The sequence below is a fragment of the Struthio camelus genome, chromosome 21 (assembly GCF_040807025.1).
Source record: "Struthio camelus isolate bStrCam1 chromosome 21, bStrCam1.hap1, whole genome shotgun sequence".
Classification (NCBI taxonomy): domain Eukaryota; kingdom Metazoa; phylum Chordata; class Aves; order Struthioniformes; family Struthionidae; genus Struthio; species Struthio camelus.
In genome coordinates, this window is record NC_090962.1 from 8979332 (window position 1) to 8994683 (window position 15352).

At 45.2% G+C, this 15352-nt stretch overlaps 1 protein-coding gene across 31 annotated transcripts in view; it reads left to right on the forward strand.

Moving 5' to 3' along the window:
• The window catches only part of EIF4G3 (eukaryotic translation initiation factor 4 gamma 3), a 152369-nt gene that overhangs the window by 50565 nt on the left and 86452 nt on the right, over positions 1-15352 (forward strand). For 19 of the 31 annotated variants that reach the window (XM_068915440.1, XM_068915414.1, XM_068915423.1 and 16 more), the window contains exon 3: positions 1834-1977. The exons of 4 other annotated variants lie outside the window; for them this stretch is intronic. Coding sequence is in view for 18 of the 27 variants with exons in the window: in XM_068915414.1 (XP_068771515.1) it covers positions 1834-1977 (144 nt within the window). In the remaining 9 variants the exon portion in view is untranslated. Of the gene's footprint in view, positions 1-1833; positions 1978-3735; positions 3881-15352 lie in introns of those variants that run through there. 8 more of the 31 variants (XM_068915442.1, XM_068915446.1, XM_068915436.1 and 5 more) reach the window with 3 other exon arrangements.

The window sequence follows — 15352 nt, forward strand, 5'->3', positions numbered from 1 at the left end:
TTTTACTGAGACTGGTCTGTGGACTTGTACGAGTGTGGAGGTGAAAGCTGGCAGTGGTAGAAGCACCACTGCTATTGTAATGTAGCCCCTTTTTCTGTACAAGAAGCACTCGGTGCTGTTCAAGAAGACATCTCGGTGATAAGCAAGCACTCACCCTACCGACTGGTCTGCTCGGATAAATGATTTCCTTGTTTTCTGTGTTTTCTTTGCTTCCATCTCTCCCCCTCAGCCATGGATTTTGAAGTCCACCATGCTTTGTAACTACAAAGCATATAACATGCATGTAGTAGCATGTAACTACAAAGCTGATGTTTTTTATGCATCACCTACTGTGTTTATTGACATAAGTCTTTCAAGATGGTCTTAGAAGTGATGTAAAGGGATTTTGGTTTTCTTGGGGGGCAGGATGTGGAAAGTTGTGCGATAGTCTCTGTAACGCTGGTTTTGATTCAGCTGACTTGCAGCCGTGTGCGCCCACCTGCCCATCCGGATCAGCCAAAAAGAAAGAGATGATTCCTTCCTGGGGAAGAGAAGAAGCCACTGGGGGCAAGGGAGGGGTTTCTCTTCTTTTATCCACCCTTTTCGCTGATGAGCACAAGGGTGCTGTAAATCTTCCTGCAGCAAACGATTCTGGACTGTTTCCAAGCCATGAGAAATTGCACATTATCATTCTTGTTGACGGTGCAGCTGTTTTAGTGGTTTAGGTGATGTAACGAAAAGCGTCCACCCTTGGAGTACAGTGAAATGGCTTGGGAGAGCGTTTAGTCGTAGACTTTGTGACTTGTGTTCTCATACTTCGTTCCCTTGGAGATGGGTGCTAATATTGCTTTAAAGATCAAGAGCCAGGAACTGCCCTCTGCTTCCTTTTCCGGTATGTCTTCTGCTAACTGATGCTGGGGAAGGGGGTGGATGTGTGCGAGATAACGTGTGTAATTATCTATGCAGTGGCAGTATCCCTTTCTCAGCGTTGCCTGTATTTGTATATGTCCTTTTAAGTGCCTGTAACTAAATGGGTGCTTTTCAGCATGGGAGACGTAAGTCTGAGAAGAGATCAGTGGAGAGAGACTGCTGGACTTTTATACTCTGAACATTAACCACATCCATAAAAATTTCATTGTGATGAATTGCTGGGGGGGGGAGGGTTGCCCAGTGGTTATGTGATTCGCCCCCCCGCCTTTGATTTACCCTTTCTTATTATAATGACCACGGAATCTGCATTTTAAACACTTGCATCATAACGATGCTACAGCGGAAGCAAGTATATGTGCCATGGGCATGTTTTACACTATTTTGCTTAATGTGTTTTGATTAGTATTTTTTCTAGAAGCTGAGGAAGTAGATAAATTTATGCAAGAATTGCTTTGGTGTTTTGTTCTTTCCTGATGGCAAGCCCTTCAGATAGCAAACCCTCCATGCAAGCCTTTATTTCTTTTTGGAGGGCAGGATGCAAATTTTCCCCTTACTTTGTCTTCTTGGGTCACTGGGAATCTGTATCCCTTTGCAAAATCACCATATTATTTGATATGGCTTATAACTGAAAGATGAGAAGATCCCAAGCCTGGAAATGAAGGGTTATTGCAATGCAAAACCACATCAGCGAAGCTTGCGCGGTTCCTGCACGTCTCCATCAGCGACTCGAATTGATGCTATTCTTTTTTGATCTTTCCCCAGTTTCCTGAGTCGCAAAGTAACAAACTTCTGCAGAGTTGCGCTTTAAAAAAAAAAAAAAAAAAGAAAGAAAAGAAAAGAAAAAGAAAGCTGGTGCTAACTTCTTTGTTAAAGGAAGGTTATGGCTCTACAGACTGGATTACTAATACTGTGTTTTACTAACAGTTTATCTCCACACAGGTAACACAAGTAGCAAGACAGCCGGGTCCTCCTGCCCCATCCCCTTACTCTGCACATGAAATAAACAAGGGACACCCAAATCTTGCTGCCACGCCGCCGGGACATGCGGCGTCCCCTGGGCTTTCACAGGTAAGCGGTGCTTTGGCACTGGAGCAGAGCTTTCCTGGCCTCCCCCGCCTTTTTCTTCCTTTATTTTGGGCCGATTCTCAGCTTCGCTATTCAGATTTGGATATATCTGCGTGCTCGGTGACCAACGTATGAAATTGGAGTAGTGGGCGTCACCTTTGTGCAGCTCGAACCTTGCAGTGACTTATAGGTACCACTGGGGTATATTAGCCGTTAGTTCATTGTTGATTCTTTAATGAAATGCTTGTACTAGCACCAACTTTAAAAATTATGGAATATACTCGCTGAGGAGAAATATGCTTCACTGCTGGGTTAGGCTGCTTTTGGGCATTGCCCAGCTTTCATTTTAAGCACCGTTAAGAGTGCCTCATGTCCCTTCTCAGCGATTTTCCATCTCCTCCATTTATATAGGAGGCTGCAATTTTGTAATTCTTCCGAGAAGCGGAGCAGTAAAAGGAATTACAAAAATGAATGCTAATAAAGGAAACGAGACAAAAGACAGATAAGGAAAAAATACACAAGAGGAGATAAATAGAAGTTATAATAAGGATGGGAGAAACAGTGTTTAATAGATATGAGGAATAAATTGGTTTTTTGTAGTTTTTATTAGACGAGTATTCTGTAGAGCTAAAGTGAGAGTGGAGGAGCTTATCTTAAAAAAGGAAGGGGCAAAAGAGACAGGTAATGGGGGCACTGAAGGAGACGGAAGAAGAAAGATGGGATCAGGGAGAGTGGGATGTGTAAAAGTATTAAGGTTCAAGATAGAGGAAAGCCTTATGGTTTTGCTTGCTCTTGTTTAATTTATACTTGTTTGAGTAACTGGAATAATCTAGGAAGTTGTGAGTAGGTCGGATATTAAGAAGCACAGTTATGTTCTGAACAAGACGCAAGAGTTAAGTGGGTCGGCAGGAAGACGAGCTGTGGATTGCTTGGAAATGGCCGCGCACCACAGAAAGGTGGTGATAAGAGCTTCAAGCATCTTGTTGCGCTGGGAGAGAGCGTGCTTTCTAGCCTTCCTGCCAACCTCTTCAATGTGGATGAAATATTAAAATAGAACTGACCTTTTTGACTGTGAGATGTGTGAAAACAAATCAGGTCATGGAAGGAACACTTCATCTCAGTATTATACATTATAGATAAAACTTCCACAGTGGTGCGTGTCTGACGGCACTGAGTGGGAAAACTGGAAACCTGTGGTCATGTTTGAAAATGTGCAAGTGCCCATCCTTTATGGAGTGGGAAATTAGAGGCTGAAGTGTCTCTTTGGGATCACAAGTAGCTTGCAGGCATTAGTCAGCAGTCTCTGAGCAATTCCTTGCACTTTTGCTGCACGGTTGTTGGTAACGAAGGCTCCGTTTTGAAGACTACGCATCACATAACGGAGGAGGAGAACATAGCAGGGCTGCAGAGAAAACCATAATGCATTGTCTGGCTTGTGTCATGGATCAAGAAATTCATTCCTGGGAAACTTTGAGAGCTGAGGGAGGCTAATCATGTGGCAGATAAGGGGGGAAGAAAGGGAATGTTCTAGACGGTCTCTTAAAAACCCTCATCAAGGTTTTTTTCTTCCCTTAATATTTTCCTGTTGAGTCAGTGCATACGTAGACGGTGGGATCCATGCCAAATTACCAATCTAGCCAGCCGGGAAAACGTTCATTTCCTGTTCTGCTGGCTCTTATCATCTTGGAAATTAGCGTCAGATTGTGTCACTCTGACGTCACTGGAGGAGCAGTTCGACCTTGCATCCTCTGTGTCAGCCGAGGGACCCTTGAGGGCTCTAGGGGAGGATATTTGTCCTCTGACGTTAAGAGGCTGGCTCTTGCACGCTTGGCAAGAGGAAGGAGAGGCAAGATCCAGAGTTACAATCCAGGCCCAGGGAGCAGACGAAGCATCAGTCACTCTATAGGTACAGTAGGGGAGCGAGGCGTTCTGATTGATTTGTGTGACGTCTGGGCGGTCTTTCCTAAGTGATATCTGCAAACTTGGATCATGTAGTAGAAGAGCAAAAGGAGTGGTTTCTGTTCATTCGTAGCACTTCTTGCCTCTGACCAGGCTTTTTCGCTGTTGTGGGGTCCCATCGGCTGGCCCTCTCTTTTGCAGGTGGAACTGATAGTGAAGACTCAAAAGGGAAGTGCCTCCGCTTGGGGCCTGCCCACAGGGCTCTGTTGTGAGGCTTCAGTAAGGCTTCAGAGGCATTCAAGACTCTTAAAATAGGCAGTTATAGGGTAATCTGTCCTCAGAGACAGTTTTTACTTAACCTTGAGTTATTTAGAGGCTTGGGTAAACTTTTGGGGGGTCATGACACTATAGTTGTGAATATTCCGACCTATATCTCACTTTGGCACCTGTCAAATGCTAACTTTCAGTATTATATTATGAGAACAAGCAGGGTATTGAATGGAAGTGTTACCTTCTCATTGCATCTCTGTTTTGTCTCCTGTGGGTTTCATTGCACGTCATCTAGCGCTCGTGTTACCAAGCAAGGTGAGTGGAAGTTTGCTAGTTCCAGACCGCTTGTAGTTTGTCGTGACTTCATTTACTTGTTTTCTTTTAGGTAAACAGTCAAAATCTTTTTAAATCTCTCATCACATGAGAGTTTTTCCATGCTGTAATTGTTCTTTTCATCTGTTTGTTAGGCTCATTAAATCCTGCTGTTTCCCTTTTGAGATAAAGAGACCAGAGCTGACGCGGGTGTTCTGATAAATGGTTTACGACTAGTTTCCCTGAACAGCAATATAACATTTCACAAACTACTCTTTATGCATCTAAACACCGTACGCTGTGGTGGTTATTGAACACTGAGCAAAGGTCGTCTTTGCGTCTGTGCACAGTGGTGCCTAATGTGTGTGTTTGTGTGCAGTGAGAGGGTGTGTGTTCTGGATGCGATAGAGTAATGGAAAAGCTTAGGAAGATACCACTTCATTTGAACTAGTATCTGCTTATGGGGTTGTTATATTCCCCCCCCGAACCATGACTGAGGGAATTTTCTTAAAACAGAATCTTTTCAAGGCAGGAGCCACTGGCTGGGCAGCAGTAAAATGCAACTATATACTTATACTTTTGGGCTTCAAATAGCACTTAAGCTCTAAAACCCGTTTTACCAAAGCAATAGAATATATGTTCCTTGAATTTGACTTTGGTAGGCACAAATTACTCTGCTTTGAGTGCTAATTATCAGCCAGGTGCTCAGCAAATAGACCAGCCTTTCAGTTTTGATTTATCTACTAAGTGTCTCAGCATTCCTCCTCTTGAAGATCAAGAACTGCCCACTAGTTCCTTCAAGTGAGGAGCTTGCAGAGGCAGTATTGCGAAGGACGACAGGGGGTTAGCAAGGGCTGTGGTTCCGCTGATTTCTGCAGATGAGATGCATCTGAACCTCTTTCTCCCCTTTGGCTCTGTGGCTCAAGTATTAGGCAGGTGGCTGGAACTGAGAGATGGCCGCAGGCGACTGATCGTGGGTGTCTTCTGTTCCAGACCGTCTTGCCTGTTATAAAGCCACCTATATCGGAAAGTCTGAGTAATAGGAGATGAGATAATATCTGTAAAATGCTAATAATTGATAAGAGGGAGTAGTGTCCCATACAAAAATCGGGGAACTGGACCACTTCACAGGTCTGCTAACTTCTGTATCGCAAGATCACCGCATGGTATTGGACGGTCTATGAGAGCGACTTTGGGAACCGTACATGCAGTAAGGTTGACCCAAATTAGGAAGAGGTATGAGATACTAAATATCTCTTGTGGAGAGAAATGTCAGGGGCAAATGTATGTTGTGCCTATGTGGCTGGCTTTCCTTTGACTTTATTTAAATAACCAGAAATGGCTGATTTGTGCAGCACTGTTGCTTGGTGGGTTTTTTTTCACTCGTTCTCCTACCTTTTCTATTTAACATAGCCAAAACAAGAGACAGGCTCACTGTTCAGCTTCTTCTCGAGTCTTTCCTAATGACCAGCCTCTGGCATTGCGCTGCCCTCCCAAGCTAGTTTCTGCAGCAAAACTAGAGGAACCCAGCAGCGATGAGAAACGGTTCCACACCCCCCGTATCCGCGGCGAGAGCCGGCGTTTCTGCTTCCCTCGGCCTTCCCAAATTCCACGGCCTTGAAATCATCCTGCTGCGCTCTGGAATGCGTTGAGCTCCGCTGGCGTTTGTGAATGCGCAGCACATGTTGCTGCAGTAATGTTATGGCCAGATGTGGCCCCGAATGCAGAAAGTTTCATATTTTTGTTATACTTGGCGCTAAAGGGCCCCCAGAACAAGCAGGGAGGGGACTGGCCTGTATCTTTTGCCTCCTTTCTTGAGCTGCAGGCTTGAGAAGGCACAAAAGACAGGCTGGTTTGAGACTATTTGTTTTCCCAGCGTACAGTGAAAAGGAGCAGAGAAGTTTTTCTCTTGGCGTAGCTACCTGAGCAAGTTATCATGAGGTAAGGGAAGGATGGATTTATGGTATGCAAGCTGCTGCAGGGAAACTGCTTGTTTGGCCACTCTTATCCCATGATAGATGTGAGATAGTTCAATGCAAGTAGTGCAGGCAAAGAGCATTCACGCAGGCAGTTAACACAAAGCAGCTGAGGCCTGTAAATCTGCCCCCCCCCCCCCCCACCGTCTTGACGTTGCAGTAATTTATTGCGTAGCTGTGCCTTCAGACAGGGATAATGAGAAAGCAGAGCTCTTCCAACGCAACCAGACGGAAGGAGACGAGAGCAAAAGGCTTCCCTGTGTCCAGCGAGTAATCAAAAGAGTGGCTCTTCCAGTTGTGCCACGAAGAGGAGGAGAAGGCAGGAGGCAGCGTGCAAAAGCCCAGAGCATCAGGAGAGACAATTTCATGTTCCTCTCGAAGAGCCAGGAGTGTTTTGGAGGGTCCCGAGGAACGAGTGCAGCAGATTCTGGCACGGGCGAGGAAGCCACACGAGAGGGGAAGGGTTTAGAAATGCTGTTTCAAAAAGACTTTCTCTGCCTTAGAGAAAGGCTTTCTCTGCCTTAGCTTTAAAAATGTGGGCTCTGCTGTGCACACTGAGGGATTCTCTGAGTCTGGGACTGCAGTTTGTAAGCTCTAACTGACACCTGTGGAATGAATCAGCAGCAATTTCTTTGGTAATCAGTGGAAGCCTTATGTCCCGTTGCATGCAGGGCAGGGCAGCGTTTTGTGCTCCTGGCTACCTGTTAGGCTAAAATGATCGAGCATCCTGTTAGCAGAGGACCCAGTGGCATCTACTGCGGCCTTATAACGCTGTTGTAGTTATTGACAGCTGCGTTTAGTAATCTATTATCCATTTCCAGCAATGTCAAGATACACCCATAGAAAAGAAAAGTGCGTCGGCACTGGATTCTCAGGACCTGGGTATACAGAGCCCTTGACTTTTAGGTGCCTAGTTTAAACCCAAAGCAGATTGTATTAGTTGAAACTTATTGCCATCTGGTTCTTTGCCTTAAGTGAAAAGAGTTTTGTGGTCTCATTCTGGTCCTCAACAATGTCACCAGCACTAAATTAGCATTTGTAATATAGCAGTTAGATGTTCCTTAGTACCTTAAGGTCTGAGAGTCAGTGCCAGGAAGCATGTCTGTATACCATGTGTGGCATGTTTATAGGCAATCCCCAAGCCCCTTTTTTTATTATCTTGGATCCTTTCTACGAGAGCTGGAATTCTGTTATAACCATGATGTTTCTTCAGGGCTTCCCACCCATCACTCACAGCCCAATTTAGATTTTAGATGCTTGTGATAAAATGATGTTTATTTATGAATTGGAATGGAAGCACGAATGTAATTTAATCATAATCTCACCTATGCAGGTGCTGGGAAAAGTTAGGTGCCCTGGGATGCAGTTGCAGTGTTACGGGAGCTGTTCATTTCTCATGTTGGATGCAGCTGCCTCCTGGGTTTTGTAACCTGCCTACTGGGTTAGGCTTGTCTTCCCCCAAACGTAGCTCTTCCCCGTTATCCGAACCCGTGATAAGATGTGACAGTTGGTGTAAAATCAGGTAATAAACTTTCACTGCCGCTAGAGTGGGAGAGGCTCCCTCATTTTATCATGGCGCTTGTACAAATACCCCGTCTCGCCTTTTCTGTCTCTGTGTTTGGAGAGCATCTCTGCCGAGACCTTCGTCTGAGTCGGTTCTTTGAGCTTCCCGCTGAACTCTTCACCCCAGAGAGCTTTTCCGTACAGGAAGCTCCTGGGTTTTATGTAAGGTTCCATTATAGCGAATTTTATGCCGCTTCAAAACGCACAGAATCCTGTAACTTGTAAAGCAGGTACAGTTGTTGGTCGCAATATTAATTGGCAGTCGTCTTGGCAGTCTCACAGATGGGAATGCAGAGTGAAAGATTTCTTCATTTACATAAGGAAAGTTTAGTCGGGGCTGGCTGAGATGCAAAGAAAACGTAAAGAACTAAACTCTTGATGGGGCTTGTGGGCAAAAAACTTGCCCTCCAGACCTGCTCCTTAATGTGTTGTTCTGAGAATTCAAAAACTTGACTTTTCAGCCTCCTTATGCAGGCTTCTGTGCATCTGGGTCAGATTTCTTCAAAGCGCATGTTTTTAATGCAACTCACTAGTTTAGATCACCAGAATATATGATTGCAGCTGTAGACATGAAAATGTAAGTTATTTAATAGCTGATAAATGCAGGAAAAGTGTAACCTTCCTTTGGCCTTTGTGTCAAGGGCCTGTTGAAAGTACAGCTGAACTTGCTGTTTTGTAATAGAATTAGTAGTTTTGATTGGTTTAGTAACGCTGGGAATGTTTGCTCATATAATATATTTCATTATTTTCTGATTCATTGCTGTGCATTTTCCCTCCTTAGATTAAGTCTGTGCAAATCTGTGCTGTGGAAACTACAAGCATGTCTATATCTCAGCAGCTGATGGGTTTCCAGTACCTTTTGTGCTTCTGGATGCACTTGTATATGACTGCCCAACTTCATAGATATCGTCTAATTTGGGGGTGCAGCTAGGTGTAAAAGCTGTAAGGCCAAAGGAGAGGAGATCTAGCATAGTAGGAAAGGCATAGTATGTCTTCATATGCCCATTAACGTTATTAACTTTTCTCTAATAATTATTTTAGCTTGGAAACAGTTAACTTCAGAGTCAAGGTGCAGGTGGGATGAATGAACCGATTTTAATATTCGTACTCTTGGGAAGGACTAGAAGCACAGCCGCCTTTTCTTTCTAGTGAGAAAGGGGAAAAAATGCAGTATGATTTTTGTCGTGTACGTTTGCAAACTGAAGATTGGAGTACAAATGCTGAGTCCAGTTAGGACGACAGGCTATAGAAGAGAGTGCGCTCCCCTTCCCGTCGTCCTTCTCCTGGTTGTTTGCAGACCCTCGTCCTCTTACACATCACGTCTTGCACCGTATTTAATACTTCTGCACGTGGTCTAGTGTGCCCAGGGAGAAATGGTATGTTTTCCTGCTCCGGGGTTGAGGGTTGATACAAGATAGATGCTTGAGCTTTCTTTTCTTCCATTCAGGAGAGACCCTAGTCTGGCTTTGAGTCTTCCCTAGCGCAGCTACTCTTCTGCAAACTTAGTTGTTTGGAATAAGAAAGCTCTCGCAGTAGGTACTCTGGCTGCAGAACGCATCTAGGATGCGTGATCTAGGCTGAGAGTTTTATTTGGGCTTCTGATACTGTTATCAGCAAAAGCAGTTCTGAAATTCCTCCCCCTCCTCTTTTTTTTTTTTTCTTTTTGGAAAATAACATTTAAAAGGAAAAGAAAAACCCTTCTTTAGCCGTTTTAAAATTTCACAGATCCTTTTCTTCAGGAATTTTCTGTGCATGTTTCTTGTTTCCACACTCAAGTGGACTATGTCTATGGTACTCTGATGCTTTTCAGGCTTTTCTGATGCCGTTTGATGAAATGCTTTTTGTTCGTAGTATAGGAAGACAAAATAATGGAAGGCAATTTGCCATTTTCTTCTGTTTAATAATTTCTGTTCTAGGATTCTGTCTGTAATAATACCTTCTGTTCTGTGCAATTTAATTGATGTTTTCTTACACGCTTCATAAAACGCATAGCTTTTAAGCAAGCACAATGTGTTGCAGAAGGCAGTATGTCCTAATAAATGCCAAAGTCAGCACAAAAGTTGGAGCTTTCCCCAGTCTCTGTTTGTAAATATAGAGGGCATAAAATATCCCTCTAACTAACTAAAATGGGGGAGCAGAGTTTGTCTGTCAGCTAGAGCAGCTTTTCAGGTGGCTTCGCCCTACAGAGACAGCTTCTAACACAACCCGATTCTTGGAACTCATGAAAACCCAGCACGTGACTTTTGTCACTCGCTTCCATAACAAGTGTTTTAAAAGCAGAGCACTTGAGTAACAGGAGTCCACCGTTAACTCTTGTGTCGGACTCGGGAATTCTGCTGAAGAACTGCTTCTGAGGCCGTTTCGAACTTCAATGTCGAGGGCTACTTGACAGGGACGAAGGTCTGAAATGAATAAACACAGTGCTTCTCTTGCAAGCAGGACTCTCAACATGCAGCCCTTCCCTCATGAGGAAGAGCACAAAAGGATTCAGTTGTTACCGAGTAGTAATTTCACTTTGGGCTCCTTGTAGCTTGAAAGGACCATGCTCACTCATGCTCATGTTTTTCCTTGAGTTTATGTGGCATTTCTTGTGTTTCAATCTGTGCCTGTGGCCTCTTGTCCTTTCACTGGATACCACTGAGAAGAGTCTGGATCCATCTTCTTTGCAACCTCCTATCCATTATTTATACACACTGATAAGATCCCCCTGAACCTTCTCAAGTCTAAACAGTCCCAGCTCTCTTGGCCTCTCCTTGCATGTGAGGTGCTCCAGCCTCGTAATCGTCTTCGTGGCCCTTCGCTGGACTCGCTCCAGTATGATGAGAGTGGGACTAGGAAGCAAGCACAACCCCTGAATATGCCAAATAGGGAACCGTGTTGGGCTCTCACATGGATTGATACGGGATATTGCGTGTTCCTATAATGCAAAGCTTTGTGAAGTAACTTTGTGTGTTGCTTCTTTAGGAAGAGTTAAGAAAAAACAAGTTTTGCTCTGTACAAGTGTGTTTGCTCTGCTGATGTGCACCAGCAGCAGTTTTAATCCTGGACTTTCTTGTTGCTGCTTCTGTTTTGACAGTAGGATCGACTAGCAGCCTCCACTGACTATGGTCTGTGTTCCTGAGTAAAAAGTACTCATTTTTTGAGTTCCTATTCCAACTAAATTGGGACAGAACTTCATAGGACAAATGAAAGGCACTTCTTAGGCACAAGAGGTTCTCTGCTGAGATTTATTGGTCTGCTTCAAACAGTGGAGATGTTGGAATTTCTCCTCCAACAGGCGCGCATGCACACACAGTATTTTTGAGTGCCTTTATGATGGAAAATACTAATTCACTTAATTATATGACGATCATTACCAGACCACCACCATGCTACAAACCATACGCTGCAGCGAAGGCAGGGACTGTCATTTCAGTCTCTGCAGGAAGCCGACTCTAAATCTATACTCGTATTTACAGATGTTATGAAATTGTAATCTGCTGTGGCATTACCCTTGCCCTTGGGCCTTCATTAACGATTTTGGAAGGTGGGCAGATAATGCTCGATGTTGATGGGTCGTAATGGCTGCAGTAAACAACTGGCTTTGGGAGGATGACAGCCACTAGCAGGACCTCTATCCACCTGAATGTCTCAAAATTACACTTTGCTAGGGATTTCACGCTGCATCTTTGGTTGACCGCATCACGGTAGTCTGAAGTTTGGCACGTGGGTTATCAGCTTGAATGTCTTGTCTTTTTTTTTTTTTTTTTTTTTTTTTTTTTAAGAAAATGGAAAGATCGGTGGTTGTTCTTTCCTTCCAAAAGCTGGGTATTATATTTACCTTTGTTTGAAGCTCTGTGTTAAGGGAAGGTTGTATTAGGAATGTAGCTGCTGATAAAAGAATTGTAATTATTGTCCAGTTAAAAACACAAATTATTGCCTAGTAAGAAACAGTTAAAAAGACGTGGTAAGCCAAAACTTCTGGGAGATAGCAGGACAAACAGGGAGATTTTCTCTCTGGCTTTTTTCTTTTGCCCTCCTCCTTTGTAACGTCTATACGAGAAAAAGTAACCACCATGTCTTACGCGAGGAAGGAAAAGAGTGCAGATCTTGTGCCTATATTGCCCTCAACACAAACTGTCTTTGTCCAGGGAACAGGAAACCCTACTTCCTTTGCATTTTTCCCGCGATGGGAATGTGGTTATTTATGGTAAAATAGGAAAAATGCCTATGTATTTTTGTGGTTGTTACTCAGGAGTCCGTTTCCCTGGACAGCTCGCTGCATTTGCCTGCTTGAACACATGGAGCTAAATCATACGAAGCCATAAAGAGGCTGTTAAAAATTTAACAGGAAAGGTAATGACACAGATGAGATACGCTGAGATAAACTGCTGCAGAGGAATAAAGAGAGCAGTGGCTGAGCCACGTTTGCAAGAAAAGTAATTCCTCCTGGGTCAAGATATTTTTATCCTTTTAAAGACTGAGTTTAATGTTTACCAACACGGGGAACTCTCCTAAAGGTGAGGCTGTGAAAAAAGGGCAGAGTTTGAGAGACTGGCCAACAGGGTTCCTGGCACGCTTGGAAGAAGGAGGATTGCGGGGGTTCGCTATGGCACGCAGCGCGGGCTCTTCTGCGTGCCGGGAACCGGGGGGATGCTTTGGGCATCAGCCTCAGGCTCCCGAAAGGACGTTCCTGCAAAGCCCGGCTGGATGCGGTGGAAGTCTTGGTGCGTGGTCTGCCGCTTGCTCAGCCGCAAGCGGGTGAATGAGTGAAATCCCTCCGTAGAGGTCAAACCGCCTTCGTAGACTGAGGCACCGGGAATGGACCGTAATGAACTGAGTATCTGGTATTTGGCTTTTTGAAAAAGCCTAAATGTTTAAATAAACCTGCTAAACACTCACAGTTCCTGTTTACTGTTTGCTTCCTTGCAAATCACGACCTTGAAGCTGCCTAATGAATTTTATGTGCAAGGACTTTGCACCCACTTAACAATGTGGTCCTGTTAGAGCCCCTTTCAGCCGGCTTCATCGAAAGCAGGGTATTTGTACCGTCAGCTCCGATTCTACAGATCTTGTGTGCAGCTCTAATTTAAATGGGAAACCTTGAATCTGCATAACCTGTTCAGTGTCACAGAACAGCTGTGGTATTTGCACCATTGATTTTAATGGGACTTTGAATATTCAACGTAATGCATACCAATATATGCAGCAAAATACCGGGCGGTGTTTTAAGTTGCTGATGCATCTTACAGGGTAGGAGTACTGACCCATAAAGAGTTTGCAGAGTAGCGCTACTGTCTTATTTTTATTTTACTGAGTTACTGTGATCAGAACAACGCTGATTTTGGGGATGCCAAATAAATTGCAGATGAGATGCTTAAACAATGTGAAGTTCTTGATGGGATGTATACAAGAAGTTGCATGTTTTGAATATGCAGCGGTGTTACAAAATGAGGATCTATAAATAGAACAATCTGATACTGTGTTTGATTGTATGTAGTTGAAGTATTATTGTAAATAACGAAAGTCAAACTTAAGAGCATTTAATGAGGAATTGCCCGTGTTTATTAGCTTAATCATTGTCACGGTATTTTTAAAGCTGTAATGCTGGGATAGTTTCTCGCGCCGCAGGAGTAGCGCGAGAGCGTGTTTTCACACGTTTGCGATGGTAGCGTGTAGAAAAGCCCGAGCAACGAATACATTGAATAATTCAGTCTCGTCCCCCATCGTTTGTAATATTTGCCGATGAGCTGGTTTTACGCGTTGCATATAGTGCCACAGCTAGCACAGATTTTTTTCCACGCTCTGCACAAATGACTCGCGTTATACAAGTCGCTGCAGCCAGCAGCTCTGTTCGGGTTTGCCGTGACCCCGTTCTGCTGGCTGCGGGGCACGGCGGGCAAGGAAGCAGAGGCACTCGGTTTATCTAGCTACCAAGCTAGTAATAAAAATGAAGTATGCTCAAAAGAAGTACAAAAGCTTTAACGGAGGGCAAAGCTGAGATAGCGCGGGCTGGAGGGGCAGGAGGAGGCCGCTGAGAAGAGCTGGGTTGACTTCTCGCCGTATTAACTTACTAAAACCGGACGACCACGACGCCTCTAATTCTTTGCTGTCCTGTGTTTCTCCGGACCTGCCACGCTTCCGAGCTCGGTAATTTAGAGTAAAAAAAACTAGTTTACTTTGTGCGCTGTCAGCGCATCAATTTTTTTGTTCAAAACCAGTGCAATTAGAGTTTGGTCAGCTCTGCAGCCTCGGGGAGGACAGCAAGGGAGACGGCTAGGAGCAGCAGCCTCTCTGGACGCTTCGCCTGAAGCTACCGGTGTCCCTACGTCAGCGCCCGGTACGGGAAAAGGTGCCAAATGCTGTGACGTTGCCGCTTTCCTGAAGGGCACTACAGACAGTGGCTTCTTGTGGCCAGCAGCTCGTATAAATACGGATTTGTAAATTTGAGGGCAGGCCTCCTTGCTGAGCGCATGTTGCTTTCCGGGCCCCGGCCCGTGTGTTGTTTTAATCGCTATTTCGCGTGTAACGAGGTCGGCGAGTGCCTTGGTAGAAGACCACTGTCCTGCAGAAATGCCTGTATGCTGAGTGCTTAAAGAAATGCAAGCATATGCGTGTTATTTGGTGGGGGGGGCTTGAGGGAATAGATATATTTTGCATCAATTTTATCCTCAGGCTTTCCAGCCGAGGCCGGCTATTTCTGGCTATTTTATATCCTGCCGTAAACAGAAACACGGACTTTGGGGTTGCTCCGGGCTCGCCGAGGGCTGACTTTGGCCCGGCACACTCCTCCTCGATGTAAAACGTTTTGCTTACGCTGTCACCGTCTGCTCGGGAAGCGGCGCCCCGAGATTGAACGGTTTCGTTACGGCAAACGGCTGCCCCGGCTGCGGGAAGGGGCGAGCCGCGTGACTCAGCTCTTCCCCGCGCCCGACCCGACGCCTGGGCTTTGCCTGCTTGCTCCCAGCGCAGGCTGTACCCGGGGAGTCATGTTACGCAGCCAGGCGTGCTGTTTATTAACCAGCTCCGTGACCGCTCTAAGAATAATTTTTTTCCTTTGTTTTCCTGGAGGCGATTTTTGCTTCGTGTGGGAAACCCACGGAGGAAAAACCCAGAGCGTGGGTTTCCTCCCTCCCCGGCAAGTTGCTGCAATATGTCAACGCGCAAATATTCTCGCCTTCCCCCCCCCCCTCGCAACGGAGAGCCGCCTCTGAAACGTGAAATTGCTCCGACGGAAACTTTAAGGGAGGCAAATCGCTCTGCCCGGGAAGCAGAGCAGCTCAGCAGCCCTCCCGTCCGGTGTTACCGCGTGCTGCGGGGCCCTCGGCGAGGTGCTGCCGAAGGGAAAATTCGATAACAGAGCAGTATCTGCTTCCCTG